Source organism: Typha latifolia, chromosome 15 (genome assembly GCF_019914945.1).
Source record: "Typha latifolia isolate L0001 chromosome 15, TyphaL0001v2, whole genome shotgun sequence".
Lineage (NCBI taxonomy): Eukaryota > Viridiplantae > Streptophyta > Magnoliopsida > Poales > Typhaceae > Typha > Typha latifolia.
This window is the reverse complement of record NC_133100.1, coordinates 7,122,986-7,142,755: the sequence shown is the minus strand read 5'-3', so window position 1 is coordinate 7,142,755 and position 19,770 is coordinate 7,122,986. Positions and strand designations below refer to the sequence as shown.

At 35.4% G+C, this 19,770-nt stretch overlaps 4 protein-coding genes across 4 annotated transcripts; all 4 read left to right on the top strand.

Moving 5' to 3' along the window:
* Positions 1-1,209: 1,209 nt before the first annotated feature.
* Positions 1,210-4,398, top strand: LOC140801697 (2-alkenal reductase (NADP(+)-dependent)-like). Its single transcript, XM_073156929.1, has 5 exons — positions 1,210-1,644; positions 2,151-2,328; positions 2,669-2,835; positions 2,958-3,040; positions 3,892-4,398. The coding sequence occupies exons 1-5, from the start codon at positions 1,408-1,410 to the stop codon at positions 4,268-4,270; spliced, it is 1,044 nt and encodes a 347-aa protein (XP_073013030.1). The 5' UTR covers positions 1,210-1,407; the 3' UTR covers positions 4,271-4,398.
* Positions 4,399-6,237: 1,839 nt separating this feature from the next.
* LOC140802284 (2-alkenal reductase (NADP(+)-dependent)-like) lies at positions 6,238-12,055 on the top strand. The gene is made up of 5 exons (XM_073157753.1): positions 6,238-6,634; positions 8,716-8,893; positions 9,510-9,676; positions 10,073-10,155; positions 11,523-12,055. Exons 1-5 carry the CDS (start codon positions 6,401-6,403, stop codon positions 11,899-11,901), a joined length of 1,041 nt encoding a protein of 346 aa, XP_073013854.1. The 5' UTR covers positions 6,238-6,400; the 3' UTR covers positions 11,902-12,055.
* Positions 12,056-13,704: 1,649 nt separating this feature from the next.
* On the top strand, positions 13,705-16,192 carry LOC140802061 (2-alkenal reductase (NADP(+)-dependent)-like). The gene is made up of 5 exons (XM_073157476.1): positions 13,705-14,013; positions 14,689-14,866; positions 15,024-15,190; positions 15,503-15,585; positions 15,653-16,192. The coding sequence occupies exons 1-5, from the start codon at positions 13,780-13,782 to the stop codon at positions 16,032-16,034; spliced, it is 1,044 nt and encodes a 347-aa protein (XP_073013577.1). The 5' UTR covers positions 13,705-13,779; the 3' UTR covers positions 16,035-16,192.
* Positions 16,193-16,461: 269 nt separating this feature from the next.
* Positions 16,462-19,458, top strand: LOC140802062 (2-alkenal reductase (NADP(+)-dependent)-like). The gene is made up of 5 exons (XM_073157477.1): positions 16,462-16,781; positions 17,578-17,755; positions 18,356-18,522; positions 18,651-18,733; positions 18,919-19,458. Exons 1-5 carry the CDS (start codon positions 16,731-16,733, stop codon positions 19,343-19,345), a joined length of 906 nt encoding a protein of 301 aa, XP_073013578.1. The 5' UTR covers positions 16,462-16,730; the 3' UTR covers positions 19,346-19,458.
* Positions 19,459-19,770: the final 312 nt, after the last annotated feature.

Genomic DNA, 19,770 nt, shown 5'->3' with positions numbered 1-19,770 from the left:
GATCAGATCAGACAATAAAGTATCTATCATATATAGTATTCAGAAAAAAAACAAATCCAATCACTTGTTAATTTGGTCTTTCTAGGCAATTGGCATTTGGTTTATTAGCAGCTATCAGAATGACAAATTCTAAATTTACTTTAAACAGTCTTTTAAGGACAATATAAAGATTTATGATAATTGATTATTAACCCTGTGTTTGCCAATTTGTTTATTAATTACGCACATACGACAGTACTAATTGTATTCACTCTAATTTATAACCCTTCCTTTGCATATTTAATCTTGAGCACGATAAGAACTGTGTGCATTTACTCTAATCTTATATATTTTTATATATTTAATTTTGAGAACGATAAATATCATCAGATACGCACAATTGATACACTGATATGTACAAATGTCTTTCCTCCGTGTAGAGCCTAAAGTTACCTTGCATTAAATATTTGCTCAGATCTCGTCCGAAGAATAAAAACAATTTATTTTAAAGAAAATGAAAGGATATTGTTCCAATATCTTATATTAATTTTAAACTTATATAGATTATAGCAAAATAAATTGGGTTAACTCCCACCTTAAAAAAACCATTGGGCATATAACGCTATACATTTTACAAAATAATCAAATCCATAGCCTTCGTTATGAGTACGGTGAATATTCGATCAGATTCGAATAAAAAAAATAAAAAAAATTTATCCGATTTGGATACGCATTCGAATATGAGTCGGATATATTTTTTGGATTCAGATACGGATATCGAATATTCATTTACCCGCATATTTTTTAGAATAATTTACAGTTTTTAGTTTGCTTATTTAAATAAGAAATATTATTATTATTATTAATATGTTATAGATTATTTATAGAAATTAATTTATCTGATTTTACATAATTGACATATAGAAAATGTATTTGTTATAAATTTTTTAATATTTTTATATTAATCATATCTAAATAAAATATTATAATTTTTTTAAATTCAATCAATATCCGTTTAAGATTTAATTCTCTATCCGAAAATTATTCCTATCTATTTAGTTAGTATATAGTTTTAAATTTTACTATTCATTTAATATTCGTATTCAAATTCGTATCCGAACTAAAAATATGGATCGGGAGCACTATTCGACCTTCGTTACCATGCTTATACGAGTTTTCACCCCTAATTATGAGTTTATAAGATCCAATGCTACGCCGGCGTATTAGATTGATATAATTTGGAATGTAGTAAATATACTGTAAATGTAAGTGCCACGCGATTCCCGTGGGTTTTGGTTGCCAATGATGGACTGCCACGTACGCTGCCTACATCTCACTCGGCCTCTATAAAAGAGAGTGTGTGAGAGAGAGAGGAGTGTCAAAAGTTGGTTTTTTTATTCCCCTCTTTGCCAATCACGAAGCTCAGGAATGGCGACGGAGATGGGAGAGATGAGCAACGTAAGGATCGTCCTGAAGGACTACGTGGTGGGTTACCCCAAGGAGGAGGACATGATCATCACCTCCTCCACCGTCCGGTTGAAGGTCCCCGAGGGGTCGACCGCCGTCCTCGTCAAGAACCTCTACCTCTCCTGCGACCCCTACATGCGAGGTCGCATGTCGAAGCCCATCACCAAGAGCTACACCGACTCCTTCACCCCCGGATCCGTGAGATCACCTTCTCTAATCTTCTAATTTTTGGCCTTTCCTGTTAGATCTCTTGAGAGACCCTTCTTTCCTCTGATTACGTCTTGGTAATTGATGCTGACATTTTGAAATTTTTTTTGGGAACAAAGATCCCTTTCAAAAGGGTATTTTCGTCATGTTAAGAAATGTATGGTTGGGTGTGTTTCTGCTATGTGAGCATCACTATCTTGCTCTGATTAGGATGTTGTGCTAAGTTGATTAACAATTCTAAAAAGTGGGAATTTTTTAACAGCTTTATATAGTTTGAGTAATATTCTAACTTTAGAAGTTAGCAAACAAATCATACTCATTGGTTGGTAGATGGAGCTGTTTAGTTTAATCTTTAGGCCGAACTAGCGTTCAAAGGATGATGTTGTTCAATGCAATGAATTGAAGCCTTTTATAAGTTATGGTGGAGTATTCTTCCCTTTTTCTATATCCATGTTTCCAAAATCCAACATAAATTTGATCTTCTGATCAATCTGCAGGTCATCATTGGTTATGGTGTGGCCAAAGTTGTTGATTCTGGACATCCAGATTTCAGCGCCGGAGACTTAGTTTCAGGAGTAACTGGTTGGGAAGAGTACAGTCTGATAACAGCTCCTGAAGGCTTGACTAAGATCAAATATACTGATGTTCCACTTTCTTATTACACTGGAATTCTAGGTATCTTCTGATGCATCAGCCTTATTAACAAGCTGGATAATACTGAATGACAAAAATACAATTATTTTCTGATAAATGTAATCAAGTTAAGAGAATTATTTCCAGGGGTACTTCAGAAGGAAGTTAATGTGTTAAATTTATAATTTATTTGTGTTGAGACATAAGTTACTGATATTGGCCAAATTCCAAAGCATTTTGGTTGCTATCATGATAGATGTAACAGGAGTAAATCATGTGTGAAGTGTGAATACAAACTCTGTAGTGTTTTCTGGTAATATGTCATTAAGTTCCTTATAAGAAATGCGTTTTTTTTAAAAAACTTTTTATGCAATGCTTTCAGGAATGCCAGGGCTCACTGCTTATGTTGGATTTCATGAAATATGTTCTCCAAAGAAAGGGGAAACAGTCTATGTATCTGCAGCATCAGGAGCAGTTGGCCAGTTAGTTGGCCAATTTGCTAAGTTGATGGGATGCTATGTTGTTGGGAGTGCTGGTAGTGAAGAGAAGGTATGCTGCACGTGAGAAGTGTATTACCCTAAAATCATGATGCTTATTTGGTTATTTAGCTTTGTCCAAAAGAATCAAAGGAAAAGAACTGAATATTTGTTTTCCTTGATGTTTTTGTTCAGGTGAATCTCTTAAAGAACAAGTTTGGTTTTGACGATGCTTTTAACTATAAGGAGGAGAAAGATCTCACTGCTGCCTTGAAAAGGTGAAGAGAAACTTTTAATGTGCACTTATCCATCTTTATTCCAACTCCTCAAATTTTCTGTTTACATTTTCGGGACTGAGTGAGTGAAGCTCACAAATTATACTACACAGGCATCAGAAGGAACTTTGTGAGAATAAACTAGGTGGAATTATCTGAGCATGCTCATGTCCTTATATTCGGCATATCTCTTCCATATTTTAGATAGAGATAGATCATTAACCACTTCTTTGTTCAACAATTAAGGCCTTCTTGTACCAACTCCATATCACCATGTACAAGAACTTTGAGGTAGGACTGTTAATTTCTGATGCTCCAACCTTTCCCAGTTTCTCCTTAAACTTCTTCTGGTGATGAGTAAATGTTCTGGTCATTGATTGTTTGATGAGTTCAGTTTGTAACTGTTAATTCAAAGGGTTGACATAATAAGGGTGGGTACGTATCAGGGCTTTAGCAAAAGTTCTCACATGATGCAAGATGAATTTTGGGGAATCATACCAAAAATCGTCTGGAAACATGTTGGAGATGGTGATTATGCCAAAAATGCCAGAAGGTCCAGAATGCTGTGAGGTAGTACGAATAAGACCAAATACCTTAAATGAAAGGGTTTGTTAGAGTGAGCGATGTCTAACAATTAAAAATAAATTTCTGAACGCTTCCTTAATAAATTTGCAACGAAGAGAAACGGGAAACAGATAACTTCACTGTAAATCTCTCTTGGTTTCATTTGGATCCTTGTATCTCCTTTGTGCATACCCACAGTTAAGTACTTTTATCTAATTGATTGGTATATTCAATCATATTCTGTCCTTGTAGCTGTGACAATTCAGATAACTTGAGTGTACATTTACTAGGTGCTTCCCTGATGGAATTGACATCTACTTCGAGAATGTTGGAGGTAGAATGCTTGATGCAGTACTCCTAAACATGAAAAATCATGGTCGAATTGCTGTTTGCGGATTAATATCACAATATAATCTCACCCAGCAAGAGGGTGTGCACAACTTGTTCTGCGTGGTGACAAAACGAATTCGGATGCAAGGCTTCATTGAACCTGATCACAAGCACTTATATCCTCAGTTCTTAGAGTTGGTCATTCAGTACATCAGAGAGAAGAAGATTGTCTATGTCGAAGATGTTATCGAAGGCATAGAACAGGCTCCATCTGCATTGATTGGTCTTTTTGCAGGTCGTAATGTTGGTAAACAGGTTGTCCTCATCGCTCGCGACTGATGTATTGAGTAGCTATCCTTTCTCCTTTCTGCATTTGCTTTATTGGTTTGCTTCAACCAATATCAATAAAGTGATATCTGAAATAAGAATGTTGATCTTTTCAATTTAAAGATTAGTTGTTTGTGTGATTTTGAATGCAGATTTCAGATTATCTGAGGGGTTCGATTTGTTTGATAGCATTGTTTGTACAAATGTTTCAGTAATTATAATCTAGCAAAAGTAATGCAGCATTAATGTTAAATTTTTTTTACATAATTATCATTTTAGTTATTTTAGAAATAAAATATTTTCTATATAACTAAATATTTTTACGATGTTTTCAAATCTAACGCATGGTATTTTCTACACAAATTTATTAAATTATAATACTCGATTTATAAATAGTAAAAATATACGGTATAAATTATAATTTTGTTAAAAAGTAAAGTGTTATATACAAATTCCCTTTAAATATATCTTTTAACTGCTAAGATAGTTTAAGGGTTCAAAATGAAATTATCCCTCATAATATGTACTCTCTTTTTTAGAAAGCCGTAATATGTACCTAGTGGGAATGGAGATCGATAATATTATGCTCACATAGGTCGACATTGTAGATAGTGCCGCTGATATTCAACATTACACCCGACGTCGCCATTTCAACTTTGTCGTTTCCTATCACCAAAACCCTCTCCTTCTCTCCCTCACAAGATCCGAGCTTGGTCACCACCCTTCTGTCAGATTTGAGCTTATTGCATCCTTACCCATTGTCACCTCCCATACAGGCTAGAATCTACCCAATACCCCTTTGCTGCTGCCACTCCCTACTACCGTTCTTTATCGCCACCATTGCTGCCACTCTTCTTATCCTCCCCTTCCTTGCCAGTTCCAAACTTGTCACCACCCTTTCACTAATTCTCTGTTCGATATGCTGTTAGTATAGTAGCTCAACCATTAGGGATTCTCTCTCGCTCTTAGTGCCCTATGCCTGACAAGCCTCACTACAATGCCAGATATTTTGATTTTTGGTGGTTCTTAGCCATATAACATTGTTTTGCTCTACAATAGTATTACGGTGTTGTTGATCATTTTTTTTAATTTATGTTTTAGGTGAGTAATTTTCGCCTCTTCTGCATTTATGGATTCTTAGAGCCATGTCTTGGGTTACTCAATTGACAAAATATGTAGCTATTAGGCTGAACGTTGAGCATGAGCTCTTTGCTCCTAGGAATCTCTTAAGCTGTTAAAAGAGCCATCGCTCTATCTCCCATACTCTATTATAATCGTCGGTCGTTAATGAATTATCTTATCCACGGTTTTCCCATAAAAAAATTGTGTTCCAATCCTGCTTGGTAATTAATATATTCTATTACACAATTTTACAATTCGAACCCATACTTTTTCGCTTCAAACCCAAACTTGTTCACTATTTACAATTAAATATATCTTTCAACTGCAAGTCAATTTGGATGACTGCACATTCTTTTGCTCTATAGTTAGTTAAGGGTTCAAAATGGAATTATCCCCTATCACGTCAATTTTTATTACGCCCACACCGATCGATGTTGCAGAGATACAAAATCGTGGACTTTTCCTTTAAATATTTTTTTTCGTTATGTTTATTATAATTTACACCCATATTTTTTATTATTTGAATCCAACACTTACATTTGTCAAAAGAAATGCTAACAAACACCCTGAACCACCCGCAACTGAAAACGCTCAGCAAGGGTTCAAATTAGAATTAGTAGAAAAGTGAGGGAGGCACAAAGACAGCTTTCCCTGGACATTGTTTTTTTTATCATTTTGCTGAAAATTCCTAAAGATTAGGGTGTAAACTGAAATAAACACATACACATTACAATTTACACACAAAATTGTTAAGCGGCGAATCATATCCTTAGACACGTGGACGGTAGATAAGAGTCCACATTGCTAATTAACAAGCATGCAACACTTGATATACTCACACTCTCTTTTCGCATAACAATCATCTTCGCGCGAACCTTCCCGATTGTCGTAAACCCATCGATTCCACTTACGAGCGTGAGGATAGTGCCGTAAACCCCGATAAAATGAGGCCCTTATCCGTCCTCACCGTGCACTATCCGACCGAGAGAGAGAGAGAGAGAGAGAGAGAGAGAGAGAGAGATGGAGGAGGAGGTGAAGTCGAATAAGAAGGTGGTGCTTCGGGATTACGTGACCGGGTACCCGAAGACGAGCGACATGGAGGTGGTGACATCCGACACCATCCGATTGAGAGTGCCCGAGGGATCGACGGCTGTGATGGTGAAGAATCTGTACCTCTCCTGTGATCCCTACATGCGAAGCCGGATGAGCAAGCACGAGGAGCCGAGCTACGTCCCCGATTTCGTGCCCGGCTCGGTACCCCATTTCCGATTTTATTCCTCTTCTCTTCTCTTCTCTTTGGTACTCTTTTTGTTTTACGGAGATTTACTGTTGACACCTTGCATTTTGGTGATTTTGTGATTCACGCCTCCCTGCCCTTCCTTCCATTACTTGTACTCTAAAATGAGCATAAAATCGCCTGGCTTCTTCTGAAAACTCCTAATGGGGTGTTCTCTTATTTACTGTATAATGCTCAAGATTTTATATTTGCATGCATCTCCCCCCACCTCCGCCCCCACCCAAAGTCAAGGTTTTTGGGTGAAAAGTGGAAACCCTTCGGACAAATCTCGATTATTTAATAAAAATGATAAATATACCCTTAACAGAGGAAGAAACAAGAACAACTTAAAGTTAAATTGATCAAATTAAAACGAGAATTGTATTGGGTATCTTTGTAAGAAAAGACGTGGTTTGACCGTATACAGGCAAATATCAGAAGGGTATATATATCAGAGCCTTTTTCTCCTTATTTTACGGCAAAGTAGTGTGTGATTTGTAAATTATGGAAAGGTTTAAATTTTTTATGAAGATCTAACTGTATGATCTTCAAGGTATAAGAAGAATAGATAATTATTATTTTTTAAATATATTACCTTGTACATTATTTTATGATAATTATATAATAATTAAGATGCTCAAGGTATAATAGGAATGCTAAAAATTTAAAAGATATTACCGGTTCAATAGATAATAATTAATTTTTAAATATATTACTTGGCATATTATTTTATGACAATTATATTATCTTAATAATTTATCAAGTAAAAGACATATATAGCTTTAACCGATAGTAATGTACATATATTAGAATAAGAGTATTGATGTCTTTTTATTAACTTGATAAAAGTTTAATTAAATTTTGTCTCTTTGATTATTTTTAATTATTTACATATATCTAGCATTAGTTTAAATTGATTTAAATTAAATTTAGTAGCAGATAGAGATAAAATATCATATTTAAATTAAAGTCTATCTCCAAAAAATTAAATTAAAATTATTTAGTATTAAATGATAGCTCTTATAACTAAGGCATAATTATATCTATCATGATTCATGAATCATATCTAAGAGAGAGAAATTTTAACTGAAAAAAGATCCGGAAGTTAGATACCAGTAATTAAATCTTATTAACTAATATGTATTTTTTTTACCTAATATGGTTTTGAAAACAGTACAGGAAAATCGGTACTGAATATGAAAACAATACAGGAAAATCGGTACAGTTAGATTAAGATTATAAACTTTAGAGGGGTATTGAAATATTTGCCAAATATATATGATATGATGGAAGGTGGAAGCTGGGGAGGATGAAATAATTGGTTTCTATTTTCAATTTGATGTAATACTGAGTAATTCGAGTGCTGCAATACATGGAATAGAGAACATAACAAACAACTGCTAAGAACAAGCTTACTGACTACAATTGTATTAAAACATACACTCTCAGGATAGATCATCATATCTTTATCCATACATAGGCATAAAGAGGCATTAGTCAACTCCTTTTTTCTTTTTCTCTTTTGTTACATGCAATCAGGCGTATCTCTACATAGGTCAACCACAAGGTGATCTTTGAGGCCCTGGGCAAGAAATTTCAGATGAGAAATTTTTAATAGTAAAAGATATTATCATTTACGTTATAATTAATATTTATATTTTATCTTAAGTCTGTTCAAATATTATTTTTCTTTATTTTTGATAGCAATGATTTCTTTTTCAGTGTAACATGAGTGGGAATGAGTAGAGAAGAGATTAATTCAGGGAGGGTAGATCTTGGATATGATTATGGCATTATGCAAATATTTTCATTTAGGGGCTCTGGAAACTAGATAAAAGGGTGGTATAGATAGGAATTTTGGATTTAGGGGCCTTATTTATGATTGAGACTTTTATTATTATTTTTTGAGATTTTTGGATCTGGGGCCTTAGGAACTTGTGATTGTTTTGCATGACTATGCTTTGAGACCGGTTCAAAGTTTTGGATCAGTTCTTTATTAGGGACTTATGATTCTTATTTCTTCTTCATGAAATTTTAGTCTATCTTTTGGGATAAACAGGTTATAACTGGTTATGGCGTGGGCAAAGTTGTGGATTCTACGTTTCCTGATTTCAAGGTAGGTGACTTTGTGTGGGGAATTACAGGATGGGAAGAGTATAGTCTCATCACAGATCCAGAGAGTTTATTTAAGATCAACCATCCAGAAATACCACTTTCGTATTATACCGGTATTCTTGGTAAGTTGATTTATCTTCATTTTCAAGGCAAATTGCATAGAAATAGTAAATAGCATACTATTTGAAATTGTCCAGACAATCACATTTAATCACTTAACAAGCTGCTAATATTTGGTTTGCGCGATTAAAAGATTACAAATCAAAACTGCCATGATAATAAGTTGTTACTACAAGTTGATCTAATACAGGGATAGGCAGGTCAAAGTTGTACATTTCTAATCTAGAAGTAACATCACGTTTTATTTATTAGTAGCTTTTATATCATGTGTTCTAGAGCTATCCTGTAGTATGTTAGATAACATGAAAGTATCGTCAGTGTGTATTATGCCTTTGTTAATTAGAGTACAATTTCTCATCTATTATCATCATGTATCGCAGAAGATATACATGGGAGGTACCTGTATAAGAACAAGAAGTAATAATTGTATCCAAATATTGTTTCTAATGTAGCCGATGTGATCTATATCTGATAGCTACTTAAGGTCTACCAGAAAGCACTGACTCCATTAAGATTAGAATCAACTTGGTAATACCTTGTTCAGAGAAAGTTTTTTTTTTTGGAGATTTTTCTTTTTAGTTTCTGACAATCTGTTAAGACTACTACATCTGTATCCAGGGATGCCAGGTGTTACTGCATATGCTGGATTTTATGAGGTGTGTTCACCTAAAAAAGGGGATTATGTTTTCGTATCAGCAGCATCTGGTGCTGTCGGCCAGCTTGTTGGGCAATTTGCTAAACTTATGGGATGCTACGTAGTTGGAAGTGCTGGTTCTGATGACAAGGTTTGCATTTTGTATAACAGAAACTTTGGTTGCAAATTCAAGCTTGCAAAGTAACTTACTTTTGCTTTAGAAGGTGAAATAGATATTTGGTTGAGGATCTTTTCGAGAAAACCCATTGATGGCTTTCCCTATGCAAATTTATGAGACCAGTGCTATATGTTTCGGTAGATTGAAATTTTTTGGAAGTTCTCCTTGAATTTTTTTTTAACGTCCTATGATTAACATAGATTAAAGAGTAGCAGTTGATATAAATCCGGCACTTGCAAGAGGATCATCTCATCTTATCTGACTAAGGATGGACATGCATATTCTCATATTACTTTTCCTCCTTTTATCTTCCCTTTATGTACATCATGTCTCACAATCTAAAATTCATCGTTGGAACTATCTGCTCAGGTCAATCTGTTGAAGGAAAAGTTTGGTTTTGATGATGCTTTTAATTACAAGAAGGAGAAGGACTTGAACATAGCATTGAAAAGGTCTGTTATCTAATGACATGTCTTATCTATTAATTGTTTCTGGATGGGTGAATTAATAATTTATGAATTGACATTTTGGGCTTTAGTATCACTAATTGTGTATCACATGGTTTCCAGTTTCGGCCGATCACGATCTGAATCAGTTGAAACGGATCGGGATCAGTCATAGTTGAATCGGCCAAATCAGCCAAGTTTTGGCTGTTCGGGCCGAAACAAACCAGATTGATCAGGAGAAAGGAAGAAAAAGAGGAAAGATAGCAAGAAAGAGAGAAAAAGAGAAAAAAAAAGTGAAAAGCTCATCATAGTAAGATGAGTGCGTGGAAGAGAGCACGGGAAAGAGAGGGAGGGAGGGAGAGAAAGAGAGAGAGGGAGGGATTGGGAATATAGATAATGAGAAGATGGGAGAGAGAATTAGTAGAGTTAGTGGGAGAGTTAGTGGAAAAGTTAATAGGAGATAGAGTTAGTGGGAGAGTTAGTGGAAAAGTAAATAGGAGTGAGTTAGTAGAAAGTTTGTGGGAGAGTTTGTAGGAGAGAGTTAGTGGAAAAGATAATAGGAGATAGAGTTAGAGAGTTAGTGAGAAAATTAGAAAAAAGAATATTTGTACGAGAGGGGAGAGAGTACATGAGTGGTAGAAAACAATATTTTTATTTTTAAATTTTATATATAAATAAATTATATTTATATCTTATTATTTTTTCTAAATTTTTATTGTTTTTTATAGTTTAAAAAATATTTTAAAATATAGACCGGTATGGATAGTTGATATCGCCGATACAGTCGATGCAAATTTTTTTTTTTTTTTCATACGGTCGATTTTAATTCTAATCCCGATACTTAGAATGGTGCAACAATTTATCTATAGTTACTAATGCCTTGCTACTTAGCGTGTGTGTGTGTGTTTAAAATGTGTTTAAATTTTAAACAGATGCTTGAAGGTCAAAACTATCCAACACTGAGAAAAGAAAAAGATCACAAAATTACTTGTGAATGTATTCAGGTCTAGGTCACTTACATAATACTGGCAAACTCTTTTCTTATGATGCATGGAAATTCCAGCTATGTGCTTAAATAGCCTCTGGGTGTCCCTGTTAAGGCATAACTTGCTACTAGTGGAAGTCATTTCCAAATCTCTCAAATAATGATTGAAGCCTAAAAAATAAACTTAGAATTAAAGCATGTCCAAGAGGTGTGCATGATGAGATTCGAACTCCGAATCTTTGCTTTAAATTATGTCTAACTTACTAATTATTCCAAAATACTTATACGTCAATGATCTTTGCATTCGTTTTTGGCAAATTAATTGTTCTTTAGATTTTAGCAGAGTTGCCTTGTTGATCACCGAATAAACCATGGAGTTTCTTGCCAGGTGCTTTCCTGAGGGTATTGACATCTACTTCGAAAATGTGGGCGGCGCAATGCTCGACGCTGTTCTCCTGAACATGAGAATTCACGGCCGGATTGCGGCTTGCGGAATGATCTCCCAATACAACAAGGAGACGCAGGAGGGCGTTCGCAACCTCTTCTGCCTCATCGCGAAGCGAATCCGAATGGAAGGATTCATTGTGGTTGATTACTACTCCATCTATAGGAAGTTTGAGGAGATGGTGGTGCAGTACCTGAAAGAAGGTAAGATCACGTATGTGGAGGATATTGCTGAAGGACTTGAGAATGCTCCTGCTGCACTTGTTGGCCTCTTTCACGGCCGCAATGTTGGCAAACAGTTAGTTGTCGTTGCAAAAGAGTAAACTCCATGGAATATATATATGTGTAATATATGCATCTATGGTTGAGAAAATAAATGGTGCTAAATTTCGTTTTTTTTTTTAAAAAATTTAGACTATTTGGTTTGATGGACATGAGTTTGATGCTAATAGAATTTATTTTTTTTTGTTTCTTCTACATGAGAAATTGCAACTTCTGGAGATACTCTTTGGTTCAATAGATTTTTTTTTTAATATTCTTCTGGAGATACTCTTGCAAGAGGATAATCTCATCCAGACAAATAGATATTTTTTTTTATTTAGAGAAAAAATTAGGAATAAGATGTAACCACATTTGGCATTGAAGAATCTATGGCCGTATGGACCAAGGAATTTTATCTTCCTGTAATCAGTTGCAAGCCTTTGCTACTATTAGACAATCCGTGAAGACAATTATAACGGTGAGATCGTGAAGAGAGCATGGGCTTCCCCTTCGATAATAGATAAACTTTTTTTTTTAAAAAATAATTTTTATTTAAAATTTACTTTAGAATATATTTAAAATTCTAATTAACTAGTTATTTAGATAAAAATGTTGTTATTTTCTTTTTCTCTTTCGTTAGAAATAAATTTTAAAATTAGAGAAGAATGATATAGATAATGGAAAGATAGTGAAAGATTGAAACATTTAGGGAGCAAATTTAACTACATGTTTAAATTAAGGGTCTTTTTTAGTTGGCCCTCCTACGCTGAGGCCTACTTTCTCTTCTCTTAAGTTTACAATAAGTGAGAGTTTTACGAATCACACTTTATATTTTATTTATTTTATAATTTACATTTTGTATTTAAAGATTTTGTAATCCTTATTTTTCCTTATATTTATTTTATTTTGTATTTAACTACACTCCTTATTTTATTTTGTATTTAACTACACTCCTTATTTTTCCTTATAGTTATCATTTAACGCTGTTGGTTAACTTAAACAATACTAAAAAAGAAATATTTTATTATAATATATAAAATAACGCCTTCTTCGTTCTTTTTCTTCTTCCTAAAGAAAAAAAAGAAGAAAAGAAGAAAAGGAGGAGGGGAGGGATGAAGATGAAGAAAGGGGGCACTAAAGACTGGGAGTTAGTTAGTCAAAATAATATCTAGGTATTAAATAAGAATCATAAGAAAAAAAATAAGGTTTCAAAAATCTTTAAAGACGGAGTATGAATTACAAATAAATTAAATATAAGGTGTAATTTGTAAAAATCCCTTAAAATAATTTAGGGGTATATCTGTCAAAATTTTTAGGAGGTGAGGATGATAGGCAGATAAAGCAATAATTAAGGCGTCAGCGGGTCACGTGTCGACTGTCAAGTGGCCCCCTGGTTCCCTCCCATTACATTTGGTGTTTATTTTCAGTTTGCGCCCTATCTTTTGCGAATTTTCAGCAAGATGATGACTGAGTTTGAAATTTTGGAACATTGTTGAGGGTTTTCTGAGAATCCAGCGACAAATATACGGCTAGTTGAGGTTTTGTTTAGTACTTTTGTTTTTCTAATAACAACTGCAGGGGTTGATTAAAAATAGCGAGAAAAGCAAGGTGTAAATAGTAATAAACACATAATAATGTAGAAAATCCACCAAAAACGTTTATGGCATGTTACCTTTTTTCACATAAAATATTATTTAAATATTAAATCATTAATATTTTCTACATATTTAAAACAATATTAATCTAATTTTTAAATAATAAAATTTTAAATATATTTTTTATTATATAATCTATGCCATCTAGAATCTTATTAATATTATTTTAAATGTGTTTGAAATCCTATAAGTACTCTGCCATTTTGCTGCATATTGGTAAGACTCCATCACAGAGAGAGAGAGAGAGAGAGAGAGAGAGAGAGAGAGAGAAGGGGAGAGAGAGAGATGGCGGAGGAGGTGAAGTCGAATAAGAAGGTGGTGCTGCCGGGGTACGTGACCGGGGAGCCGAAGGCGAGCGACATGGAGGTGGTGACATCGGAGACCGTCCGATTGAGAGTGCCGGAGGGATTGACGGCTGTGATGGTGAAGAATCTGTACCTCTCCTGTGATCCCTACATGCGGAACCGGATGAGCAAGCACGAGGAGCCGAGCTACGTCCCCGATTTCGTACCCGGATCGGTACCCATTTCCTCCTCTCTTCTCTTCTCTTCTCGTTGCTGCTCTTTTTTTTGTTCTTCTTTAATGGAGATTTACAGTTGACACCCTGCACTTTTGGTGATTCACTACCTGTGCTGTAAAACGAGCATAAAAATCTCTCAGATAGACAGAGTATGGGAGTAATAGTCATTTCGCTTGTGTAAATATCAGTTCCCTTATTCTATTTTTTCTCTAATTATCTTTTCGTAATTAAATTGATGAAATAGGGTGTGATTTGTAAATTATGATAATACATGGTTCAAAGTGCAAGTGTGTATACTAGATTTGATGTATCACATTGAGTAATTCGAATGCTGCAACAGTTGGAATGTTACCGACAATTAATCGTAATTAAATACACATCTCTCGGGATAGATACATCACATCATGTCTTTACCCGTACACAGGCAATAAGTCAACTCCTTTATTCTTTCTTCTTTTCTTCCTACTTGCAAAGCATAGGTCAACCACAAGATCGTCTCAATAACGAATTGAGGCCAAGGTAGAAATTTGAAATGGGCCCATTTTCCATTTGAGAGCTGTAGCTGGAACTAGAAGAAAAGGAGTTTAGAGGCCTATATCATTACATTTTGACCTGTGTGGACTTATGATTCTTAGTTGTTCATGAAATTTTAGTCTATATTTTGGAATAAACAGGTTATAACTGGTTATGGCGTGGGGAAAGTTGTGGATTCTACGCATCCAGATTTCAAGACAGATGACTTTGTGTGGGGAATGACAGGATGGGAAGAGTATAGTCTCATCACAGATCCAGAGAGTTTATTTAAGATCAACCATCCAGAAATACCACTTTCATATTATACTGGTATTCTTGGTAAGTTATTTTATATATCTGATCACTTAACAAGCTGCTTTATTAGAGAAACCATGATTAAAAGTTTACGACAAAATATTTAGAGATAGAAGTTTTGAAGATTTTGTTCTTTGATTTCTGACAACCTTTTTAAGGCTACTACTACATCTGTGTCCAGGGATGCCAGGTATTACTGCGTATGTTGGATTTTATGAGGTGTGTTCACCTAAGAAAGGGGATTATGTTTTCATATCAGCAGCATCTGGTGCTGTTGGCCAGATTGTTGGGCAATTTGCCAAACTTATGGGATGTTATGTAGTTGGAAGTGCTGGTTCTGATGTCAAGGTTTGCATTTTGTACAACAGAAAACTACCTTTTTCTTTAGTAGGTGAAATAGATGTTTGGTGAAGGATCTTTTCAGGAAAACTATTGATGGGTAGATAGAAAAGCTTCTCCTTAAATTTTTTATTTAATTTTATGTCATATGGTTAACATAGATTAAAGAGTAGCAGTTGATATAAGTCTGGAACTTACAAGAGGATCATCTCATCTTTATTTGACTATAGAATGGACTCTATTATATATCTTCCCTAAATACGTACATAGCGTCTCATAATGTAATGTTCTTCTGGCTCATCATTGGAACTTTCTTCTCAGGTCAATCTCTTGAAGGACAAGTTTGGTTTTGATGATGCTTTTAATTACAAGAAGGAGAAGGACTTGAACATAGCATTGAAAAGGTCTGCAATCTAATGGCAAAACGTGTCCTATATATCTATTAACTTAATCCATAGAATTTCTTGCCAGGTGCTTTCCTGAAGGCATCGACATCTACTTCGAAAACGTCGGCGGCGCAATGCTGGACGCCGTTCTCCTGAACATGAGAGTTCACGGCCGGATCGCGGCGTGCGGAATGATCTCCCAGTACAACAAGGAGACGCCGGAGGGCGTGCGCAACCTCTTCTGCCTCATCACGAAGCAAATCAAAATGGCAGGCTTCTTGGTGTTTGATCACTACTCCATCTACAGGAGGTTTGAGGAGGAGGTGGTGCAGTACCTGAAAGAAGGTAAGATCACGTATGTGGAGGACGTCGCTGAAGGACTCGAGGCTGCTCCTGCTGCACTGGTTGGCCTCTTTCAAGGCCTCAATCTCGGCAAACAGTTGGTTGTCGTTGCAAAAGAAGAGTAAACTCCATGGAATTAATGCATCTGTTTGTTGGAGAAAAATGATATCATAGTATTTATTTAAGTCCCTCATCTACTATCATAATGTTAGTAAGTTTAATCAGATCAACTGATAGATAATAAGAGTTTGAGAATCTCTGAGGGCCACCGATGTCAAGATCACTCACCTATGTCTTTGTTGGTGATCAGTAGACAGTATGGTACACCAGTGTCCTTTAGGTCGGAATGGATAGTGTAGGTTGGAACATATTTGATGGCACATCTGAACTAACACACTCATTAATGGAGGGTCACAATGACAAAAATCCTTTCGTTTTATACTAAAAAATAATAGGGTGTGATATGTAAATAATGAAAATGCAGGGTTCTGATCGCAAATTATCTTCCCCCCCTCTCCCACTATAAAACCACGCCATTAGGCATTAGGCATTAGGCGACCTCATGGTATGCTACCCGAAGCTAGAGAGAGAGAGAGAGAGAGAGAGAGAGAGAGAGAGAGAGAGAGAGAGTTTATCGAGATGGGGGAGGAAGTGAAGTGGAATAAGAAAGTGGTGCTGCGAAACTACGTAACCGGGTTCCCGAAAGTGAGCGACATGGAAGTGGTGGCCACTGACACCGTCCGATTAAGAGTCCCCGAAGGATCGACGGCTGTGATGGTCAAGAACTTGTACCTCTCGTGCGATCCGTACATGCGTCTCAGATGACCAGGCACGAGGAGCCCAGTTACTTCCCCGACTTCGTCCCCGGCTCGGTACCCAATAATTACTAAACACCCAACTTTTTTTCTTTTCCTTTTCTTTTCAATAATTATCTTTCTTGATTCCTCCTAGGTTACAGTTCAAGTAGGAGATTAGGTTTTTTTTTCTTTTCTTTTTCTTTTTGGCCGATCATGCACGAAAAAGAATATAATTAGATCGTTAACTCAATTATGAGCGAGCCCTAATGGAGCCGTCGGAGGCCTGCGTTTGACAATGCACCTCGACCAACCGGGATAAAATCCCAACCCTATTTTACTATATATATATAATTATTTTGTATCACTATGTCTCTATACACTTTTAACTAAGTTGCAGACTTTCTATATAATGTTAACGGTGTTTGTGTCATTTTAATTTCAAAATAGTTGACCTGTTTAAACAAAAATTAGTTTACTTTTTAATAATTTTAATATGTATCACTAATTTATCATAAACTATTTCTTTAAATATATATTTATCTAATAGAAATATGTTGTTTAGTTATAATATCAAAATAAGAAAGCTTATTCTTATTTCACAAATAAACGAGAGCTTAGAAATTTAGCTGAGAAAACAAAAAACTTTAACTAGAGTAACATATACATAGCATATTCAATTAGATGAAATTTTTAGATTATATGTTTTAAGGGAGGGGTATCGATGCAAAAATTAAAATTGTTTTGAGAAATATACAAACAAACAAAAAAAAATTTAGAAAGGTATACATGCAAAAAGAGCATATATTGTTTGTAAATTTCTCTTTAGATTATATGTTTCAGTTGCTTAATTGTAATCTAAGTCCTGAAACAGGTTATAACTGGAATGGGTGTATGCAAAGTAATAGATTCTGGGCATCCAGAATTCAAGGCAGGTGATCTTGTTCTTGGATTGACTGGATGGGAAGAGTACACTCTCATCACAGAAGCAGAGAGTCTAATTAGGATCAATCACCAGGAAGTGCCACTCTCATATTATACAGGCCTTCTTGGTGAGTTCATTTTTATCTTCTCTTTTGGAAAATATATCTCCTTTCTCATAGCAAGCTATTTTTGTAGCTAATACTTGTTAGGTAATCAACTGGTGGAAAAACTTGAAATTTTAAGTAATTGAACAACAATGTATATATGGTAAATTTCCATGGTTTAGCCCGGTTCAAATTTACCTCTCTATACTCAAATCTTACCCTCCTCCGTGCATGCCCCTAGGGGTACCCGCGCGCCTTAGGCACCGGCCTACTAGCTTCTCATTTGATCTGTTTTGAAACACAAACGAAGGAGTCTGAGATGCTTACAAGTCGACGGACTTGAAAATCCAGTAGGTGCAAGGAAGCTAACGAGTGAGAACCCCTCACTTGGTCGACCCCGATCTTCTTAGAAGTTAGTCAGCAGATGTGAAAGAGATTAGTAGCTCTTACAAAAATATAATCTGATAACTTGGAGCAATCCTCCGTTGATGAATGAGAACTAGCCACAGAGAGAGTGATAGAGGCTAGTAGTTTACCAACTAGGTGAAGAAGGAAGCTATTGCTAATTAGTAGGTTTAATTAAACTCCGGTTTCTAACTATATATGCAAAACATTTGTATCCAGGCATGCCAGGTCTTACAGCATATGCTGGATTTTATGAGATATGTTCACCTAAGACAGGAGAATATGTCTTCATATCAGCAGCCTCAGGTGCAGTTGGCCAAATTGTTGGGCAATTTGCAAAACTTATGGGATGTTATGTGGTTGGAAGTGCTGGTTCTGATAACAAGGTTTGTATAATCAATAGCAACTTTGGAAATGTCATGGTGGAAATTGATTAAAACAAAGGTGAAGATTGCAGTAGTTTCCTGGTGTATTTTACTTACTGATGCTGTGATGCATTAATGCTCTCTTTCAGGTCAATCTTTTGAAGAATAAGCTTGGTTTTGATGATGCTTTTAACTATAAGAAAGAGAAGGACTTGAAAATGGCATTAAAAAGGTTGGTAATTTTATCTCTGGTAATTATTTTGAAATGGGTGATTTGGTGATCTACCAACTGAGATCTATGCTTCACTCTTACTAATTAGGATCTTGCAACATGTTATGATGTCATGGATCTTGATTACATCTTAACATCACTTCTTTTTTTCTTTCACTCAATGATCTGAGGAAACTTCTCTCCAGGTGCTTCCCTGAAGGCATCGACATCTACTTTGAGAACGTAGGTGGAGCAATGCTCGATGCCGTTCTTCGCAACATGAGGCTCCGCGGCCGGATATCGGCGTGCGGAACAATCTCTCAATACAATGACGACGACGACAAGGACGACGGCAAGAAGCGCAGCGATGGCGTGCATAACCTCTTCTGCATCACCGGACGGCGTATCCGAATGGAAGGTTTCATGACTTATGACTACATCTCCAGTTACAGGAAGTTTGAGGAGATGGTTGTGCAACTTCTGAAGGAAGGCAAGATCACTTATGTGGAAGATATTGCTGAAGGACTTGAGAATGCTCCTGCTGCATTTGTTGGGCTATTTGAAGGTCGCAATGTTGGCAAACAGTTAGTTAGTTGTTGCAAAAGAGTAAGCCCCAGTTCACTTATCGAATAAAAATAAGTTTATTCTAAAATAAGTCTTTTTATCCTGATGTTATAATAATCAGGATATTCTATATAACTTTTAAAAAATAATTAAATAATAATTCATAATTATTATTTTGCCTATAGATTAGATAATATTTAATTACGCATCATCTCAGCTACAATTGAGATTCTCTTTCTCCACTATCTATTCTATTAAATATCAGTCATCTCAACTACAGTTTATGTTTTATCTCTCATCTATCTCTTCTTTTAAATATTAGTCATCTTAGATTTTTTTTAACTAATAAATTCTGTAAAAATAAAAATAATAAAAATGAAGCCCGCACAGATTATAACCTTGCAACAGTGCGAATTTATAACCCCATATTACACCGCAGTACGGATTTATAATCTTGTATTAATTATAGTGTCTATTTATTTCTTCTAGTGTAT